Source organism: Cryptomeria japonica, chromosome 6 (assembly GCF_030272615.1).
Source record: "Cryptomeria japonica chromosome 6, Sugi_1.0, whole genome shotgun sequence".
Classification (NCBI taxonomy): Eukaryota; Viridiplantae; Streptophyta; class Pinopsida; order Cupressales; family Cupressaceae; genus Cryptomeria; species Cryptomeria japonica.
This window is the reverse complement of record NC_081410.1, coordinates 529,129,120-529,148,720: the sequence shown is the minus strand read 5'-3', so window position 1 is coordinate 529,148,720 and position 19,601 is coordinate 529,129,120. Positions and strand designations below refer to the sequence as shown.

General features: G+C 35.7%; 1 protein-coding gene across 1 annotated transcript; it reads left to right on the top strand.

Moving 5' to 3' along the window:
* The first annotated feature begins 513 nt into the window (after window positions 1–513).
* Window positions 514–16,469, top strand: LOC131067929 (alpha pinene synthase, chloroplastic-like). Its single transcript, XM_059222133.1, has 7 exons — window positions 514–801; window positions 1,447–1,590; window positions 6,184–6,414; window positions 6,503–6,594; window positions 15,840–16,047; window positions 16,170–16,313; window positions 16,416–16,469. The coding sequence occupies exons 1-7, from the start codon at window positions 514–516 to the stop codon at window positions 16,467–16,469; spliced, it is 1,161 nt and encodes a 386-aa protein (XP_059078116.1).
* Window positions 16,470–19,601: the final 3,132 nt, after the last annotated feature.

The following is a 19,601-nucleotide window of genomic DNA, read 5'->3' as shown; positions in this document are numbered from 1 at the left end:
AATCAGATGAGGATAACAAATCACTTAGAGAAAGTGTTAAGAAGACTAAGACAATTGGTAAGGGAAAATCACCTAAGAAACCATTTACATTAGAAGACTCTTTCAATAGGATGATTCAAATAATTAAGGATTATGGGATATACAAAGGTTTGAACACATTGTTTATTCATCTATTTCAAAGTCAACAAAGGGAGATTGAAGATGCAATCATCTTCAGTATGAATAAATTTAGCAGAGCCATCATTGAGCTACAAGGGTAGATTCCAAATTCTTTGTATAACTTAAATGATGCAAGGTGGCAAGCTGCCATTAGCCAAGATAAATAATTCATTTATTATATCTTTAAGCACTTGTAACTGGAAGCAACTGAAGAAGAAATTGAACAGATAAGGGTTAACACAAAAGCATCATTCAAATCCAAAATGATATTAACAAGAATGTTAATAGGAGATATCGAATCAGTCCATAAGGAGACTGAGATGTTGATCAAGAAGGCTTTAGGTCTGATCTCGGATGAAGAAAAAGATGAACAAGTTGAGGAAGGTAATTCTGAAAATTTCAACTCAGAAGAACAAGCATATGCAAGATGATCCTATTGATACTGAAGCGGAGATCATTCCTGATGATAACACCGGAGATAATATTGATAATACTGTTGGTAATATATATGTATTTGATGTTGATGTTCAAATGTTTGATCAACATGAACAACAAGAGGAACAAGTAGAGAATAAAACTAAAGAAAAGAGCACTGATGAGCCATCGGTGAACACACAGCCTAATGATACTCAGACCCCATCGGTAAGTGTAAATGTAGATATTGATGACATTCAAAAGGAAAAGATTGATGAAAAAAATGTGGAAACTCAACCACCACTAGTCAAGGACACCACTGAAGAAAAGAAGACAGAAGAAGATAAGACCGAGAAGGAGAAAACAGAGAAAGAAAAGGAAGAGAAAAAGAAGACAAACAAGAAAAAAATAATTGATGATGATGATGACGACTCAGTTAGTATTAAAGGACCTATTGATATGGACAATTTGAGTTCTTCTCAATTGATGGAGATTGCAACAACAATGCAATCCATAGCTCAAAAGAAGAGAATGAAGGAACAATAGAGAGAGATAGAAACAATAAGGACAACAATTGATATTTTGTCTAGTCTCCTACCAGAGACTAATACTAAAAGTTTTGTTACTCCCATTGACAAACTTGGACAGTTGGTTACTGATATCAGCGATCAACTCAAGACTTTTGAAGATGAAGCATACATATCAGTTGAAAAGGACTACAAGAATAAAAGGACATAACACCTGATGTCTAAGATAGATAAAGGTAAGGTAGAACTCATGGTTAATAAAGACTTGTTGAAGAATGGACTGGAAACTGGAGGAAAGATTTTGGCTATTATTTCAAAATTCTCACTGTTTTGTGCTGATTTGAAGGAGAAAAGGGAATATGCTGAGAAAGAACTTGAGATCTTGAGTGAAACATTTAGACCACTGAATGACTCAGCTATTCATTTTGGTAGATCAGTTGTAGACTTACACCACAAACTTGAAGTGTATGAACATGAGCAGGTCAAATGGGTAAGATCATTGAAGGAGCTCCAGACTCAATTGATTCCTAAAGTGGAAATTTAACAATGAGCATACAAGGAGTCAGAGGCTATTTTGGCTACACCTAAGATGAGAACAATTGATGCAACAGAGGAATTAGTAGGGCAAATAAAGACACATGTTGAGATTACCGACACATTGTTAGAGACATGGGATAATGATCTAAAACAATTGAAGTTTCATTTCAGTGTCAGTTTTTCTAAATTTGCTTTGTAAAGACTTTATGACTCTTATATCTATATATGATCTGATGCAAATTTTGATGTAATATATATATATATATATATATATATATATATATCTTTCATGTATTTTACTTCTTTATTTGACATTGTTGTCAAAGGGGGATTAATAGGAGTCTCTTTCATTTTTGTATAACAACATGCAACTGCTAAGGGGGAGTACATGTCATATAGTCAATTTTTGCATTGCACACTTAGTTGACAAAATTTTATCCTAAGTGTTGCCATCAATGCCAAAGGGGGAGATTGTTGGCATTTGATCATTTGATCTAAACTGGTAATTGTTTGTTTGCTTGATGCAATCGGTACATGTTTGTTTTGTTAAGAGATTAGAATGTTGTATGATGACTATGTTGTATGTTGTCATTGATGACAACTATGTTTCTATAGTCATCTAAGTCCTACAATTCAACTGGTAAGCAGAGATAGTTTTTATTAGAACTAGTAATTAGGACTTTAACCGGTAAAAGATAGGCAGAATAATATTCTGACAACCGATACATGAAATTTATGAAGAATGGGATGATGTGGTTTTGTAGCAGCAATGAAGACTAGTAGATGAGGTTATGTTTGTGACCGCATGAGGTGATTCGATCAGGTGAATGAGATCTGAATGACAGAGCAGGTATTCTATTGGACTTTCAATCGATAGTGATGAAAATCACTCAGATCGGTAAAACGACACAAAATTTGTTTTGTTATGTCGATGGCCGACACAACTAAGGTGTGTAATGCAAGATTGTCTAGATAAATTGAACCTAGGGAATTATTTTAAGGTTCTAGCTGACCTAATAATATTTTTTAAATGTGTGATGAGGTATGAAGGCATATATGAGTATGAGCTTGAATGTGTTAGAGATCATTAGTGAATTTCGTATTTCTGATAGTGCGATGATCAGAGGAGTTATGAGATGAAGTATGTGTGATGTTATAATGTTATGAAGTGGATCTTATCAGACATTGATGGTGTTATACTGAGATCACTTGAACTTGTTGTCTCCCGAACAGTTGCAGTAAGAAAATTGTCTCACAAGGTCACTCCTAACAGGGTGCAGTCGGACCCTAACAAGTCTGAAAATTAAATCCTCTAACCAGGTGACACATTAACTTGTGTTTTCAAATCCCATTAACTTGAGTATCTCCTAGTAGGGTTGGTCCTCACAGGCCTTATTGTATATCTCTTAACTGGGCTTAGACATTCCTAACAGGGTGTGCCCGTAACCGAGTGTTGTAGACCTTAACATACCAGATCTCTATAATACATATAGTGGATCTTTGTGGGTACTAACTCTCACCGTAGTTTTTCCCATTTCAGTTTTCCACATATAACCTCTTGTGTCATGTGGTTTATACTTTATGGGGTGATTGATTACTTGGTGATATTTCTTATATGCCTATTGAGTTTTAAGTTGGTGAAATTGATAATCAAATTTGTATTATTTTTACTTGCACTGATTCACCCCCCCTCTTAGTGCCTTATAACTTCATCACATCATATTGTCCTAATGGGTCATATGGTGTCATAAGGGGTCATATGGTGTCCTGAGGGGGCACATGGTGTCGTTAGAGGTCATATGGAGTCTTAAAGGGCCACATATGTGTTACAACACCATGTGACCCCTTGAGACACCATTTGGACATCATGTGGTGTCCTAAGGTGTCATTTGGTATTCTAATGGTGTCCTAATGGGTCATATGGTGTTGTTAGGGATCATATGGGGGTTGTAAGGGACAACACATGTGTTAGAACACCATATGATACCATATGACCCATTAGGACATCATATTGTCCTAAGGGGTCATACGGTGTCCTAAGGGGTCACATGGTCTCGTTAGGGGTCATAAGGGGTCCAAAGGGGTTGCACATGTGTTAGAACACCATATGACCCCTTAGGACACCATGTAGACATCATATGGTCCTAAGGGATCATATGGTGTCCTCAGGGTCCACACGTGTGTTAGAACACCATATGACCCTTTAGAACACAATATTTACCCTTATGACACCATATGACACATTAGGACATCATGTTATCCTAATGGGCCATATGGTGTCAGAAAAGGTCATATGGTGTCCTGAGGGGGCACATGTTGTCATTAGGAGTCATATGGAGTCTTAAGGGGCCACACATGTGTTAGAACACCATGTGACCCCTTAAGACACCATCTAAACATCATATAGTGTCCTAAGGGGTCATATGGCGTCGTTAGGGGTCATATGGGGTCCTAAGGGCCCAAACATGTGTTAGAACACCATATGACACCATATGACCCATTAGGATATCATATTGTCCTAAGGGGTCATATGGTGTCATAAGGGGCCATATGGTTTCCTTAGGGGTCATATGGTGTCCTAAGGGATTGTATGGTGTCGTCAAGGGTCATATGTGGTCCTAAGGGTCATAAGGAATAACACATATCCTAGTCTCTCTCTCTCTCTCCATATCTCTATGTCTCTCAATTCTCTCTCCCTTCCTTTTTCTCTCTCGCGTCTCTCTCCCTCTCACCCTCTCTCGCTCTCTCCCTCCCCCATCCTATCTCTTCCCTCTCCCTCTCTCCCTCCCATTGTTTCCCTCCTCTCTCTCTCTCTCTCTCTCTCTCTCTCTCCCTCCCCCATCCTATATCTTCACTCTCCCTCTCTTTCTCTTTCTCTATCTCTCTCTCCCACTCTCCCTCCTAGTCTCTATCTCTCTCAAGTCTCTCTCCATTTCTATTTCTCTCTCAAGTATCTCTCCCTCTCATCATCTCTCACTCTCTCTCCCTCCCCCATACTATCTATTCTTTCCTCCCCCTCTCTCCCTCCCATTATTTCCCTCACCCCCCTCTCTCTGTCTCTCCCTCCCCCATCCCATCTCTTCCCTCTCCCTCTCTCCCTCCCATTGTTTCCCTCCCCCCTCTCTCTTTCTCCCTCCCCCATCCTATCTCTTCCCTCTCCCTCTCTCTCTCACCCTTTCTTTCTCTCTCTCCCTCCCCCATCCTATCTCTTCGCTCTCCCTCTCTCCCTCCCATTGTTTCCCTTCCACCCTCTCTCTTTCTCCCTCCACTATCCCATCTCTTCCCTCTCCCTTGCATTCTTTCCCTCCCCCCTCTCTCCCCATTATCCCCCCCCTCTCTCTATCAGATCTCTCCCTATTTTCATCAACCCCTACCTCCCTCCCTCCATCTCTCTCACTTGGGTTCTCTCTTTGCCACAACCCCTCCCTCCCTCTTTTACTTAATCTCTCTCTCCCTTTGATCTCTCCCTCTTTTTTCCTCCCTTCCTCCCTATCTCCCTAATATACTCCTCTCTTTCCATCAACCCCTACCTTCCTTCCTCCATCTCTCTCTCTCTCTCTCTCTCTCTCTCTCTCCCCCTAGTATTTACCTTTCTTTCTATCAATGAAAAAGAGGAGAGAGACAAAGAGGGGTGAAGAGAGGGAAGGATGAAGATAGTGAGAAAGAGAGAGGGAGGGAGGAAGGTGAGGGTTGAGGGAGAGACTAGAGGGAGAGAAAGCTAAAGTGCAAGAGGAGGAAACGAAAGGGAGATGCCAGAGAGAGAGAGAGAGTGCTGATACGAGCAGTGTTGATATGAGCATGCTGAAATTATTGAAATTTGACTGTCTGAAATTTATGTGAATACTATAAAAACTAGAATTTGCATTATAACTCCTAGAGATCTGAAACCATTCTCAAACATCCTGAAAATGTATACATAAAATATAACTTAAATTATATGTGACATTTCTATTTGTTCACTTATACTTAAATGCTATATTTTATGTATATATTCCAAGAGAGAGAGGGAGAAAGAGAGACAAATTTGCAGTTTCCAACATGAAAGTGCACTTGTCATTATGCAAATCCATTTCGCGCACACCAAATTTGGCGCTCACCTTATTTAGCGTGTTCCAAATAGAATTGGCGTGACCAAACCTTAGGTTCAACATGCCAACCCTATTTGGTGTGTGCCAAATAGGGAACACATCTTATTTGGTGTGCGCCATAAGCCCTGAGGGGGGCCAAAAAGTTTTTGGTCACTTTTTTGGTCCCCCATCTTTGTGCACTTAACTTGCATAGATATGGCATATCTTCAAGTGATCTTTCAGGATACCATTAATGATAGACCCCACCTATACAGTTTTTTATTTTTTAATGATGATTGATATTTCCATTTTTGGATAAACATGTAAGAATCCAGTACACTTAATAAATGGCGTCACTCTCTGCGCACTATCATTCCATTATACAATACAAGTGACATGATATTTTATTTTTTCTATTGATTATTTTTGTGATTTTTTTTTTCTCAAGTAATGGTTTTTGGATTATTTTTATCATCTAGTTATTTTTCTTGATAATTGAAGGTGTGTTGGAGAATTTCAAAGAAAGAGATGGGCAATTCTTGATTTCATATATTTACTCACATGAGGAGATAAGATTAGTATTAAATTTATTTCGTGTTTCACCCATTGCATTTTATGAGGAGAAAGTTATGGATGAGGCTAACGTCTTTGCAACTACATATTTAAAACAAGTTATGTCAAAGATTGATGATGCCAGTCTTTTACAAGAGGTATCTGATACACAAACTAATCATTTTGCTGATCAATGCTTGTGATCTTTTTTTTTCATTTTGTTAAAAAAATTATGTTGTGCAACAGATAAAATTCAATTTGGAGTATGGATGGAACACCAATATGCCTATATTGGAAGCAAGGAATTATATTGACATATATGGAGAAAACACTTCATGGTATGACAAGAGGACATCCAAGTAATGTCTCGTTAGTATTACATTTTAAGCTTTATAAATACTTTTTCAAGGACATGATTTTGTTACTACTTATCAAGTTGCCATTAGTTTTTATATTCAAAGTCATATTACATATTCTAGTCGGTTAGCACTACCGAATCATGCAGTCGGTATGCACAGTCTAGTCGGTTACAGAAGAAAGTAGTCACAGAACACAGTGTACACCGAAGCTGTCTACCGAGTATCTTTTTATGGCTACCGAGTAGTAAAGTTAACACATCGAGTTGATATTCACCGAGTGAAATGTGTTACCAGATACATTGAACCTGGACATGCATATGAAACCGTGTTACAAGAATCGAGGCACATCTAATCGTTAGACATTGGAAATTGCACTAGAAGATTGTGTATGATTACAAGGTCAATCTAACCAATGAAATATTTTGTTTAGTTATTCATTTGAGGAATCTTGTTTGTAAGATTGAAGCAATGAATTGGATCACCGTTTTAAGAGATCTATTTATACAACATGAATTAAGAACAAGGTGTGTGCATATATGTATGAAGGAAGACTGTTACAGAGACACAGAGGTCATCGAGAAGGTTTTCAGAGAACAGTCGAAGAACAGAGTAAACAAAAGGGTTTACCGAGCTACTATATGGGTTACTGAGGTATGCTATAAGCAAGGTAATCTTATTCTGAGCACATAGAATCTGCTATAACATTTCAGATGTAAAGTTGCAGATGTTTGTAATGATTTTATTGTAATATTGTGAAGTTGAAAGAGAAACCTTTAACAAGGTAAAAGACTCTAACCAAGTCTATAAATTGTAAAGCCTCTAACCGGGTGCAACATTTAGAATAATGTTGTGAAATCCTTTAGCAAGGTAGATCTAATAGATCTTGTTACTCCTAACAAGGTAAGCTATCAGAAATAGCTAAACATGTAGCTCTAACCAAACACTCTTTATTATTGCAGTAGTGAAGTTGTGGGTGCCATCCCCACCGCAATTTTTCTCTCTAACCAAGAGTTTCTGCGTAACCAAAATATATGTGTTATGGAGTGAATCATGTATGATTGTTATCTGTTTGTTTTAACTTTATTTTATGTTATTGCACTATTCTGTTTATGCATAACAGTAAGGTTATTATTAAAGAAAAGTTTTGGAGTATTGATTCAACCCTCCCCTCTTAGTACATTAGCTTTCCATATTGGGCCTAACAATTGGTATCAGATCTTGAATCTTGGAAAAGGGTTTAACTACCTAAAGAGAAAGATCTTATCAATGGAAGGCTATAAACAATCTCGGAGGATTGTGTATCTGCAAGAAGAGCTGGATCATGCAAATCAAGTGATTGCAGACATGCAAAAGCAAATGCAAAAATCTCTGAAAGTAAGAAGAAGATTATCTGATGACTTGCAGGATTCTCAAGGGTTAGTGGAACAAATTGAGACATCATCTGAGAACAGTATATCTGAAGAGACTGAAGAAATAATTGGAGTATTGAAAGAAAATTACAAAGCATTGGCTGATCAACTAAAAGCAATGAAAAGAGAACATGAACATTTCAGTACACAGATGACTGAAAATCTAGATGCATTGAGGATAACTGAGGATAAAGCAAGAGATCTAGAAAGAGAGAAACAACAACTTGAAGTCTTAGTATCTGATAAGAATGATGAAATCATAAGGTTGACTGGGATTCAACAAAATATGACAGATCAACTAGGTTATGCACATCATGAAGCAATTCTGAAGAATGATGAGAATCAAGCATTGAAACTTGAAGTATCAAGATTGATCAATGAACTTGAAACAGAGAAGAAATCCAAAGAAACATTGAAGAAGAGTTATGATGCATCAAAGATGTTGGATGAGCAACTGAATTCAAGAAGACCCAACAAAGATGCAGGACTCGATTACAAAGGAAAAGACTCTACTGAGAAAGGAATTCATACTACCGAGAGAGGAGAATCATCAAAGCAAGCTGGAAATAGGAATAAAATCAAAAGGAAGAAGCCTATTTGCTACTACTGTGGAAATCAAGGTCATACTGCCAACATATGCCAGATCAGAAAAGGTAAGCAACCGAACTCACACAAATCCTTACCGACAATATGCAGCAGTACCATGGGATTACAATACAAGGATATGGTGTGAATGTTGTGGAAGATATGGACATATTAGTGCCAACTATTTTATAAGGTTTGGAATGAACAACCGAAGATCATGGAGAAATCCTGGTATGGTATGTTTTCATTGTCACAAAACTGGATATTTAGCTGGAGATTGCAGAGATCAACCTAGAAGAGACACTGAAGAGATAAAAGAAAAATTTAAGATGATTTGGAAAAAGAAGGAAATCATTTCAGATGAAGAAAGCACCTTACCTACTGAGTTAGGTGCACCTATTCCAAATTAATCAACAAAGGTATGAAGGGACTGCATTCTCTCAAGGTTAAATCATAACAGTTCCTATTCTATTATGTACAAAATTCAAAATCTGCATAGTTAAGATGCATTAGTAAGTTTGAAATTCCATCAAAAGCACTTTATAGGAAACCTGTCAAGTCGGTGTATACAGGAAGCCTATCAAGTCGGTAAATGAAGGAAACTTGGCTACTCGGTTAAAATGAAAAAAAAAGGAGTAAATCAGTTAAAGGTAAACTGAGTGCATTTAATGTTTTGACCTAATCCGCACGGAGCCCAATAAGGTATTTTGTGTACTTAAAGGTATTTTCGCGGTCATTCTCATTCACCAAAGTTTTCAAGAGAGCAGAGCAGAATGAATCAAGGTGATCAAATTTCATTCAGAGCGAATTTCAAGGTATTTACATCAAATCTCATCACACTGTTAAGCTAGTTTCTGATCTTGTCAAATTACTACTATCTACCGAGTGTGAAGCGTCAATCATTTGTAAATCGTCAAACCCTAAGGATAGTTTGCTAAGTTTTTACCTGAAATCTACAATGGCGCCCAAGATCCAAGATCTCGTAGTTGTCAAGAATGTGGAGAAGCCCTCGCTGAAGTACTCTTTGACTCCTAAAGTCGCCTCTGAACCGGATGACAAAACTGCATTCTCACTCATCCCAGATCGAGTCTTGTTAGTAGAAGATGTTAGATTCTTCACCAAGTGCCGTGTTGAAGAACTCGGTCATGTTGAGATTAGTGACACATATGATGAACTTTGTATCGATGGCAAAATGGATAGCAAGTACGAGCATATCAAAATTAAGGGATTAACTGAAGCCCTAGCCTATCCCCGTGTGTTCAAACCCCAATGGGTTAAGTTTGTTTTAAGCAAAGTCCATGATGATTTTATGTAGCTAGAAGAGCAACCATTCAAAATCACTAAGGAAATCATTCATGTGATCACTGAGTATCCTATCTATGATCATGCACGAGCATAGAAAATGATATCACAGAAGGAGTTAATCAGTCTAACTGGAGTAGAATCTGATTACCGAGGACTAAAATTGAACAATGTCATTGATGCAGAACTTAAGTTTGCAATTAGAGTAATTGGTTAATGTTTCTTCCAATCAGCAAGGGAAAATAGTCTACCATGTGCAGCAGTTGACTTAGCTTATAAAATAGTGAAAAAGGGAATGAAAGTAGACTTATGTGAAGTGCTATTGAAGAACTTGTTTGAGAACCTGAACACAATAAGGAAGCCGAAGAAGAACAACTCGGAAAATACATTGAAGTTTGGTTCACTTCTTGTATGCATGTTTTTCTACTTTGAGAAGTTCTTTCCCTCAGTCGGTAAAGTAGTTTTGGAGCTACACCGACCTATCACCCATCAAATCAATGACTTTATCAAGAAATTGGGAGATAATTTTAATGATATCATGGATGACTATTTCAGCAAATTTCAAGAGAAGATGCACAACAGGTACAGGATTCCACCACAGCTGGTAGAAAAATATAAGGATGATATATGTTTTGAGGTAGACACCGATTACTGTTATATGAATGCTGTTGAACCGAGGACTCAATCTTTGCCACCAATGGGTTATGAGATTGACTATGATATTACACAACAATAAATTGATGCCTATCTGTCATAGCCAAGGCATGCTATTGAACTAAGATATGGTACTTATGAAGAAGTTAAAGAAAAGGTGAAAATGAGCATTGTAGTACCTAAAGCTACAAGAAAGGCTACCAAGATGATAAAGGTTTTATCTAAGAAATTCAGAGAAGAATCCTCCTCTACACCTGTCAAAGGCACTCTTGCCATTACCGAAGAGGAATCAGAAGCTCAAGAGGCAACAATAACATTAAGTACCGAGTTGCCTAAGGGTAAAGTTTTGAAAAGAAAGAAACAGGACATTACAAAGGCCCTACGGACTCCACCAACAAATAGACCCAACACTAGAGCATCAGCTGCATCACCGAGTAAGAAACAAAAGAGTGTTACTATTCCCAAGGTAACCAAAACCTACAATAAATCTACTTGGAGACTCATTTTGGCAAAAGAGTCTAGTGATACAGAATTCGATGATGCAAACAAATTTCAGATTGTAAAAAGCAAGAAGGTAAATATTCATAGTGTTGAAAACTTTTGTGCCAATCTTAAAGAATATGATGGATTTGCAGGATTTAGATATGTTAAGTATGAGACTAGGAATAATGATGAGAAGCGACAAATTGAAGAAGCTGTCATCTGCACACTTCTAAAGTTTCGGCTAGCTCCATTAGAACTAGTAAAGTCACTTCTGAGTGAATTATACTTACATATTGATAACAGATGGAAATATGCAATGGACTCAGAGAAACAAAGAAGAGAAAGAAGTCTAGTCCATCTATTTCCTGATATGTCTGTAGCAGAAATAAAGGAGCATTTGACAACATACAAATCTAAATTTCTTGTCAAACAGAGAGCCTTAAAATTGATGAATGGGCTATACATCGATGTAGCAAATGAGACAAAAGTCAAATGGCTAGATATCTTCAAATGAAAGGATGTCGGTGAACAGTCTCAAATTGAAATTGTTGATGTCACCGAGCAAGATCCTGATACTACCGAGCAAGACCCGGCTGACAATATTCAAATTGATGAAGATATCATGGATGCAGAAGCACCGGAGCAGGAAATGATATAAGGCACTACCTATGCAAAACTTGTATCTAGTGAATCTGTCTTAGAACAAGTTCAGCCTTATTTGTTGGTCAAGCCACCTGTCTCTACCAAAGTTCCTAAGGATATAGAACAAAGCACTGAAGGTCACAAGTCTGAAGTAGTAGAAGATACAACTAAAGATCAGAAGTCTCAAGCACTGTCAAGCACTGAAAATGTTACAGCTAAGACCCTTAGTACCGAGACACCCAAGGACACCATAACGGCTACAGGAACAGACCAAAGTGTTGCATCTACCGAGCAACCTACCGAGGGTCAGCAAGCCTCACAAGCACTTGTCTTAGTGCAACTGACCAAAGGTAAAGAGAAGAAGGTGAGGAAGCATAGTTTCAAGATTGATTTAACTAAACCGATAGTGTTGCCCAATGTGGATATCTCAAAATTAAAAGGGCAAGCACTTACTGATTTCGATGAACTATGCAAAGCAAAGGCCGAACAAGAAAAACAATTGGCCATTCAAAAGAAGAATAAAGTACTACAAAAGGTGAAGACACTGCTCACAGATATGCTACCTTCAACAACAATGTCAACTGATGCAGCCATCCACATTCAACTGGATGAACTCCTTACTCAAATAGAAACATCTGGAGTTGATGCATCTGAGTACTTAAGCAAGCTAAAAGATAAAGAGCTTACTGCAAAGATGATAGAAGAGGTACAAAAAGCTCTCGCTATAGGAAAAGTAAAGTTTGTCAAATTCATTGCTGAGTTGTCCCCTCAACTCAAGCATATTCTTTATTTATTTCAGAAACTTTGTACATTTTCCTTATTCATTAAAGATATCAAGAATAAAACTGATGCAATTGAGAAAGAGATCACTGATCTCTCCAATAAGTTGACCACCGAGCCTAATTCAGTTCAGAATTTTTATACCAAGCTTCAACAGCTCATGGCTCAACAGTTAGAACTCAGAAATGAAGAGCATAAGATTAGGATGGATATAATGACCCTTCAAACATTATTCCTTCCTCATTTCTCATCAGTTCAAGAGAAGATTAACCGAGCTACATGCCTATCAACTACACAAAAGGGAAGCACTCTTGATGGCTTAATATCACTATTGACTGATATTCAAGCACAAAATTCTTTAATGGAAAGTGTAAAGGATGCACTCTCAGTCACACTCATCGACGCCTGGAACAAGTATAAATCTATTTTTGATTAGTTACCGCCCCCAGATGGAAATTAAGTTTTTGATGTTTGTCAAAAAAGGGGAGTAATACTACATAAGGATACTACATAAGGGGAGTAATATACTATATTTGGAGAGTGATACAATTTTGGTAATACAGTTTTGAGTATTGTATATAGGGGAGTATACCGAGCAGAGTATGTAGAGCTAGCAGAGCACACAAGCACAGAACAGAACCGAGCATGGAAAATTTGAGTAATATACAGAATAATGATAAGGGGAGTATATTTGCATATACTATTTCATTGACTATTGTATATATTGTCAAGTGTAGTCATTTTGCAAAGTATATAGATTTTTGAGTTATGACTTTGAAAGTAGTTTTTGTCAAACATCTCAACTAATGTCAAAAGGGGAGATTGTTACTACTTATCAAGTTGCCATTAGTTTTTATATTCAAAGTCATATTACATATTCTAGTCGGTTAGCACTACCGAATCATGCAATCGGTATGCACAGTCTAGTCGATTACAGAAGAAAGCAGTCACAGAACATAGTGTACACCGAAGTCGTCTACTGAGTATCTTTTTATGGCTACTGAGCAGTAAAGTTAACACACCGAGTGAAATGTGTTACCAGATACATTGAACCTGGACATGCATATGAAACCGTGTTACAAGAATCGAGACACATCTAACGTTACACATTGTAAATTGCACTAGAAGATTGTGTATGATTACAAGGTCAATCTAACCAATGAAATATTTTGTTTAGTTATTCATTTGAGGAATCTTGTTTGTAAGATCAAAGCAATGAATTGGATCACCGTTTTAAGAGATCTATTTATACAGCATGAATTAAGAACAAGGTGTGTGCATATATGTATGAAGGAAGACTGTTACAGAGACACAGAGGTCACCGAGAAGGTTTTCAGAGAACAGTTGAAGAATAGAGTAAACAGAAGGGTTTACCGAGTTACTATATGAGTTACCGAGGTATGCTATAAGCAAGGTAATCTTATTCTGAGCACATAGAATCTGCTATAACATTTCAGATGTAAAGTTGAAGATGTTTGTAATGATTTTATTGTAATATTGTGAAGTTGAAAGAGAAACCTTTAATAGGGTAAAAGACTCTAACCAAGTCAATAAATTGTAAAGCCTCTAACTAGGTGCAACATTCAGAATAATGTTGTGAAATCCTTTAGCAAGGTAGATCTAACAGATCTTGTTACTCCTAACAAGGTAAGCTATCAGAAATAGCTAAACATGTAGCTCTAACCGAGCAATCTTTATTATTGCAGTAGTGAAGTTGTGGGTGTCATCCCCACCGCAGTTTTTCTCTCTAACCAAGAGTTTCTGCGTAACCAAAATATATGTGTTATGGAGTGAATCATGTATGATTGTTATCTGTTTGTTTTAACTTTATTTTATTTTACTGCACTATTCTGTTTATGCATAACAGTAAGGTTATTATTAAAGAAAAGTTTTGGAGTACTGATTCACCCCTCCCCTCTCAGTACATTAGCTTTCCATATTGGGCCTAACAGATTTTTCAAGTACGTTGTTTTCATATGCAGGATTTCATGCATGACTAACAAGAAGATTTTAGATTCGACAAAGTTAGACTTCAATATTATGTAATCTGTGCAACAAAGAGAATTTCAACTACTCTCAAGGTTATTAAAATATATACCAACAAAGTAACTATTATTTTCTTTGGCTTACATATAATTTAATTGAAATTGGATTAGTATTAGTGTTCACAAATAGCAACAAAAATATGAGATAAATGAGTTACACTTGAATGGAGCCCACTGATGTAGGAGCAACCCTGGTTCTTGGCAATCTTGCATCAACCAAAAACATTTCTTTTCAGTTCGTTTCCTATTTTGTAGTTTAGCATTTCTTTCTGCATTTTCTTGCATTTTCTCATCGAATCTTGCAGAGATGGATTTTTCTTGTGGACATGATTATCTCCCTTATCCTAAGTCTGTGGGACTTGGATCTTTTTCTGGCAGGTTATCGCTTCTGGATTCTGAGATAGTTTTTTGGCTTAGAACACCAGAACCATTTGGACCTATTTTGCTATTGGCAAATATTGTAGATCCTTTCCATAGCTTGCAAAGCTCCAGTTCATTGTTCCAACATTCCTTGGCATGTGGCCAAACTTCCCTTTGGTTCACACTTCTTCCTTTGTATTTTTTGGAGGATTTTCATTGGCAGAGGCCAACATGGTAGTTTTACATGTTTCATTTTGTTCATTGGCATTTGATTCTTCTTGGGCCGATGCAAATCCCTCTAGATCATATAAATAAATGTAATTTAGCTTTTAGAATGTAGTTTTTAGAACATAGAGGATCTACCTTGAGACTCAGAGGTCCAGAGTTGGCCAATTCTTTAAATGAGCATGTATGTATTGAAGCCAGTGAGTCGAATCTTGTAGCCTGCATGTTGCTGACAGATTGCAATTGATTTTCATGATATAATTCAATCAATTTTGCATTGCCTCCATAATATTGTCTTGTTTCCATTGTATTTTACTCTTGTTTCATGGTCCAGATTGATCTCCTTGAGGTCCCTCCTAACCGTGACTGCACCACCTAGGAAAATCCTTAATTATAAAGTGGGTAGATATTTTAGTGCTAGATCACCCCATCATCGACATGGGAGGTCGTAGGCTTGTTTCCTAATTGGTTTTAAAAATAACATGGATTTACAGACATATGAAGAGTCCCATGCACCAAATGGTGCTCAGGACAGTGTTGAAACTTATTAACGAGCCTTCTAAAAATCTTGATAGATTAGAGGCAAAGAACCCAAGCATGCACACACATGAGTTCCTATTTATGTGTTCTAATTGGTTCATGAATTGTAAAAATGATAACAAAACTAAAAAATAAGTTAAGAGAGATCATGCCTATGACACCTCTAAAATAAGTTTATATAATTTTCTCATGTGTTCAGGTGGTGCATGGAGTCAAATGTGCCTCAATTAGATTTTGCTCGTAATCAATATGTGGAATTTTATGTTTGGGCTGCAGGAGGTTGTATAGAGCCAAAGTATTCTTCTTTCAGAATTGGCTTTGCAAAACATTGTTCTCTTGCAACAATTATGGATGATAAATATGACACATACGAGACACTCAACGAGCTCAAACTCTTCACAAATATTGTTAAAAGGTGTAAAATAATATCTAAGCTACCTCTACAATAATAATTCAAATGGTTATTAATAGTAAGGATATTTTAGAAATAAATATTCTTTTTAATAATATCATTCTATGTTTTTATCAGGCTAGATGGGATCCCTCTACTATAGATTTCCTTCCAGGGTATATGAAAGTTGTGTTCATAACTTTTTATGAAATGATGAATGAAATGGCACAAGAGGCAATCAAGACCCAAGGTCGAGATACAATTGACTATTCTAGAAAAGATGTAAGTACTTGTAAATACTATATTAACCTTTTAAAGTGTTGGAAAATATCCTTTCATGTAGAAAAACTAAGAGTCCATAAATGATGTTCATATGTAATGCAGTGGGAGGATTCCTTGGATTCTTTTATGCATGAAATGGTAATTTTTCCCCTATGATTAATTAGGTATTAGGTATTAGTAGCAGGTTAAATAAATCAAATATTAAGTTAAACCTAATGTAATTAACCTTTTACCTAAGATAAATAGTTTAATTTACTATTATTTTGAAGTGCTAACACAATATTTTAATAGTCTCAAAAGTAATTATTCAAAGAAATGATAAACTAATTACTCATAAATTTGTATTATTTTATATGGAATGAACATTCAAAACATTTATATAACAATTATAATTAAAGATGATTTTTTATCAACATGAATGCACATCAATAATCAGTAATAAAATATTGAGATAATAATTTGTAGCAATGAAACATTAGGGCAATGACTATATGAAATTGATTAATACATATCTGTAAATCACGGAGAGGCTGCTTTCCTGCATGCAGAGGATTAATTATAGGTATAGGGTTTCCAGGCAAGGGAGCACTCCAGGAGGACACAGTTCTTACACAGAACTCCACATGCCTTCACGACATAAAATAAACACGGTTCTTTACACAAAACCCCACATGCCTTCACGACATGAAATAAACACAGCCCTGACCAAGAAACTCCCAGATGTACGCTATACCCCGAGTTGGACACACACTGTATGCCCTTTCTCCAATGCCCAATGTCCACCCATTGGACCTTAACTATCCCCTCTCTTGTGCTTCCTTTAATTTATCCTTCTCTTGTCTTCTTCTCCCATGTGTCCCTTCTTTATTAATTCATAGGTTTATATAATGTCACAAGGGTTTTTACCAAAACTCACACCCTTTTATTATAATAATATTTTTTTAATTGCTTTGATTTATATATTCTTTTATTGAAAATTCTTTCACGGGAAAAAGTCCCATAACATTTCTCCCCCTGTAATTTAGCTATTGTCCTCAATAGCAGGAGATGCATCTGCATCACAACTTAAATAAGTACACAAAATTAATAATTGAAGAAATAGATATTGGACATTCTTGTTCTTCATAAAAAAATTCTTTTTTCTTTTTATTATTACTTCATCTATATATATATTTTTTTTTCTCCTTCCTTGAATTCATAAGTATCCTTCTATTCTAGCTTAAATTAACAGGTAATTCCAAGGGATTCACTTTGCAAATAAAAAATTATGACAAGAACACATATATCTTACAAGTATATCCCAAATTTTCATTGTAAAAATTAATAATGCTTAATCTCATATATTTCAATGTCATCAACTTGTCTTATTATGTAATCTATTTTCTTTAATATAGATATTTTAATATGTAAGTTCTGCATTAAATTTAAAAGTATCATCTATGTTGACATAACATTTACTTAGTGAATGACTTGCATATCCCATAGTATGTACCACTCCTCACTATGTATACAACATATCTTTCAAGACGATATTCATGCATTCCGGACTACATGAGTATCATCTTTGGCTATAAAATAAAGTACATGTACATGGTTATTGGGTTGATCAGGTCCAATAACAAAGTACAATAGATGAATATAGTACTTAAAAACATATTACTAGCATCATAAAAGAAACAATAATAGGTTATGACTACCCACAAAATCCTTCATCGAAAATGGTTCTAACCTTTCTTTTGTTTAAGAAACTAAGGTATTTGAATATTTATTTTTAATTCAATGATACTAATCTATTCAAACACAAAAATTTAAAAGTTTCTTCTCCCCCTTAATGTTCAACATGTCCCCATGTTTTCTCTTATAATATTTTAACTCGTTTAAATATCTTATTTTTTGTATGTCAAATTGATCTTGGGACCTATGGAATATGGGCTCACAATGTAGCTTAAATACAATGTACATACCGATGAAATGAAGTTGCCTTCCTGTTAGAACCTATGACCTATTTGATTTCTCTCTATTGTGATACAGACTAGTGTGTAATATGACTAAGGTGAGATATATGTTGATATTGGTAATGTTCATGACTCATTTAGAAATATGTAACTAATATCACCATTTAGAGAAATAATGAATGATGGAAGAGGTCTGAACCCCTTTGAAATGATGCATTTATTCCTTTAGTGAATGAACCGCATATGGTATACAATCGCTCAAATATTTGATCATTAAACAATACCAACTTGAAGCTAAAGTCCATAGTTGTCTATGACATGTCATCTAAATCATAAAATTTTAGTTGTATATGATAGTGGCTATCAAGTTTCCAGAAGTTAAAGCACATAAAATCCTTTTAACAATTTATTGTAGGATTTTTTTACTTGAGACAATTTCAACAATATTTATTTAATGATGGTTCAGCCCTCAGCCTTAATTATGACGTACAAAGTCATGGCAAATATATATTAAATGTAAAGAAGTTTTAGAGATTTTCTAGTAAACTTGTTTCAGTTTTTTTGTTTGTTTGACAAATCAGCTCAAATTCATCACTATATTTACTTTGGTTGGTTGATTTTATTATGGTTAAAAGAGACCTAGTTGTACAGTTTGCAATAATGTGTCCAAGCCTCATGTTAGGAACTCAAACATACAATCAATAAAATAGTTTCACAAAATTATTTCCAATAGAATTTTGCAAATTTGAAACATCTAAATGGCAAAGCAAATTCATAAGTCACAATTTCTAAACATCTATTATTAGAGGATGACATTAGCTGGAAATAAAATTTCATGAATTGAAAATCTGGATGATTTGATTTGACTTAATTCAAATCATGGTTATTCAGTGTAATGGAATTAGTCCATCATGGTTATATATTTGTAGTAGGTTAATTGCTGATTTTAAATTCTCAACTCACAAATACAATTATATTCATTTATTATGATATGCATTTTTTATTTGTTTTCCCAAATTAGTGTGAGGTACTTCAAGGTTTTTCTAGTATAATCTTAAAATTTTCTAACGTGGATAGTGAGTTTACTTCTAGGTGAAAGATACATTAGATGCAGATTTAAAGCTTTCAATGTTGGGTAAATGAGTAAATAATTTTTTTGGGAAACATATTTATCATGATTTGAAACCTAATATTCCATTTGCAACCCTATTATTCACATAGATAATCTTGAGAGTAGATTTGAGAAGAGACAAAAAATGACTGTTTTCCAGTTATAAGAAAAGTGCATAGGGAAGACAATAATTTCTGCCAAAACTACAACAAGGCTTTAGAA

What these genes read in the sequence shown, in the direction of transcription:
- LOC131067929 (XM_059222133.1), top strand. Translation starts at nt 514, where the DNA reads ATGAAGAAAAAGATGAACAAGTTGAGGAAGGTAATTCTGAAAATTTCA. An exon ending in ATGCCAGTCTTTTACAAGAG is followed by an intron (nt 6,415 to 6,502) that starts GTATCTGATACA and finishes GTTGTGCAACAG; the next exon opens with ATAAAATTCAATTTGGAGTA. An exon ending in TATGGAGAAAACACTTCATG is followed by an intron (nt 6,595 to 15,839) that starts GTATGACAAGAG and finishes TCATGTGTTCAG; the next exon opens with GTGGTGCATGGAGTCAAATG.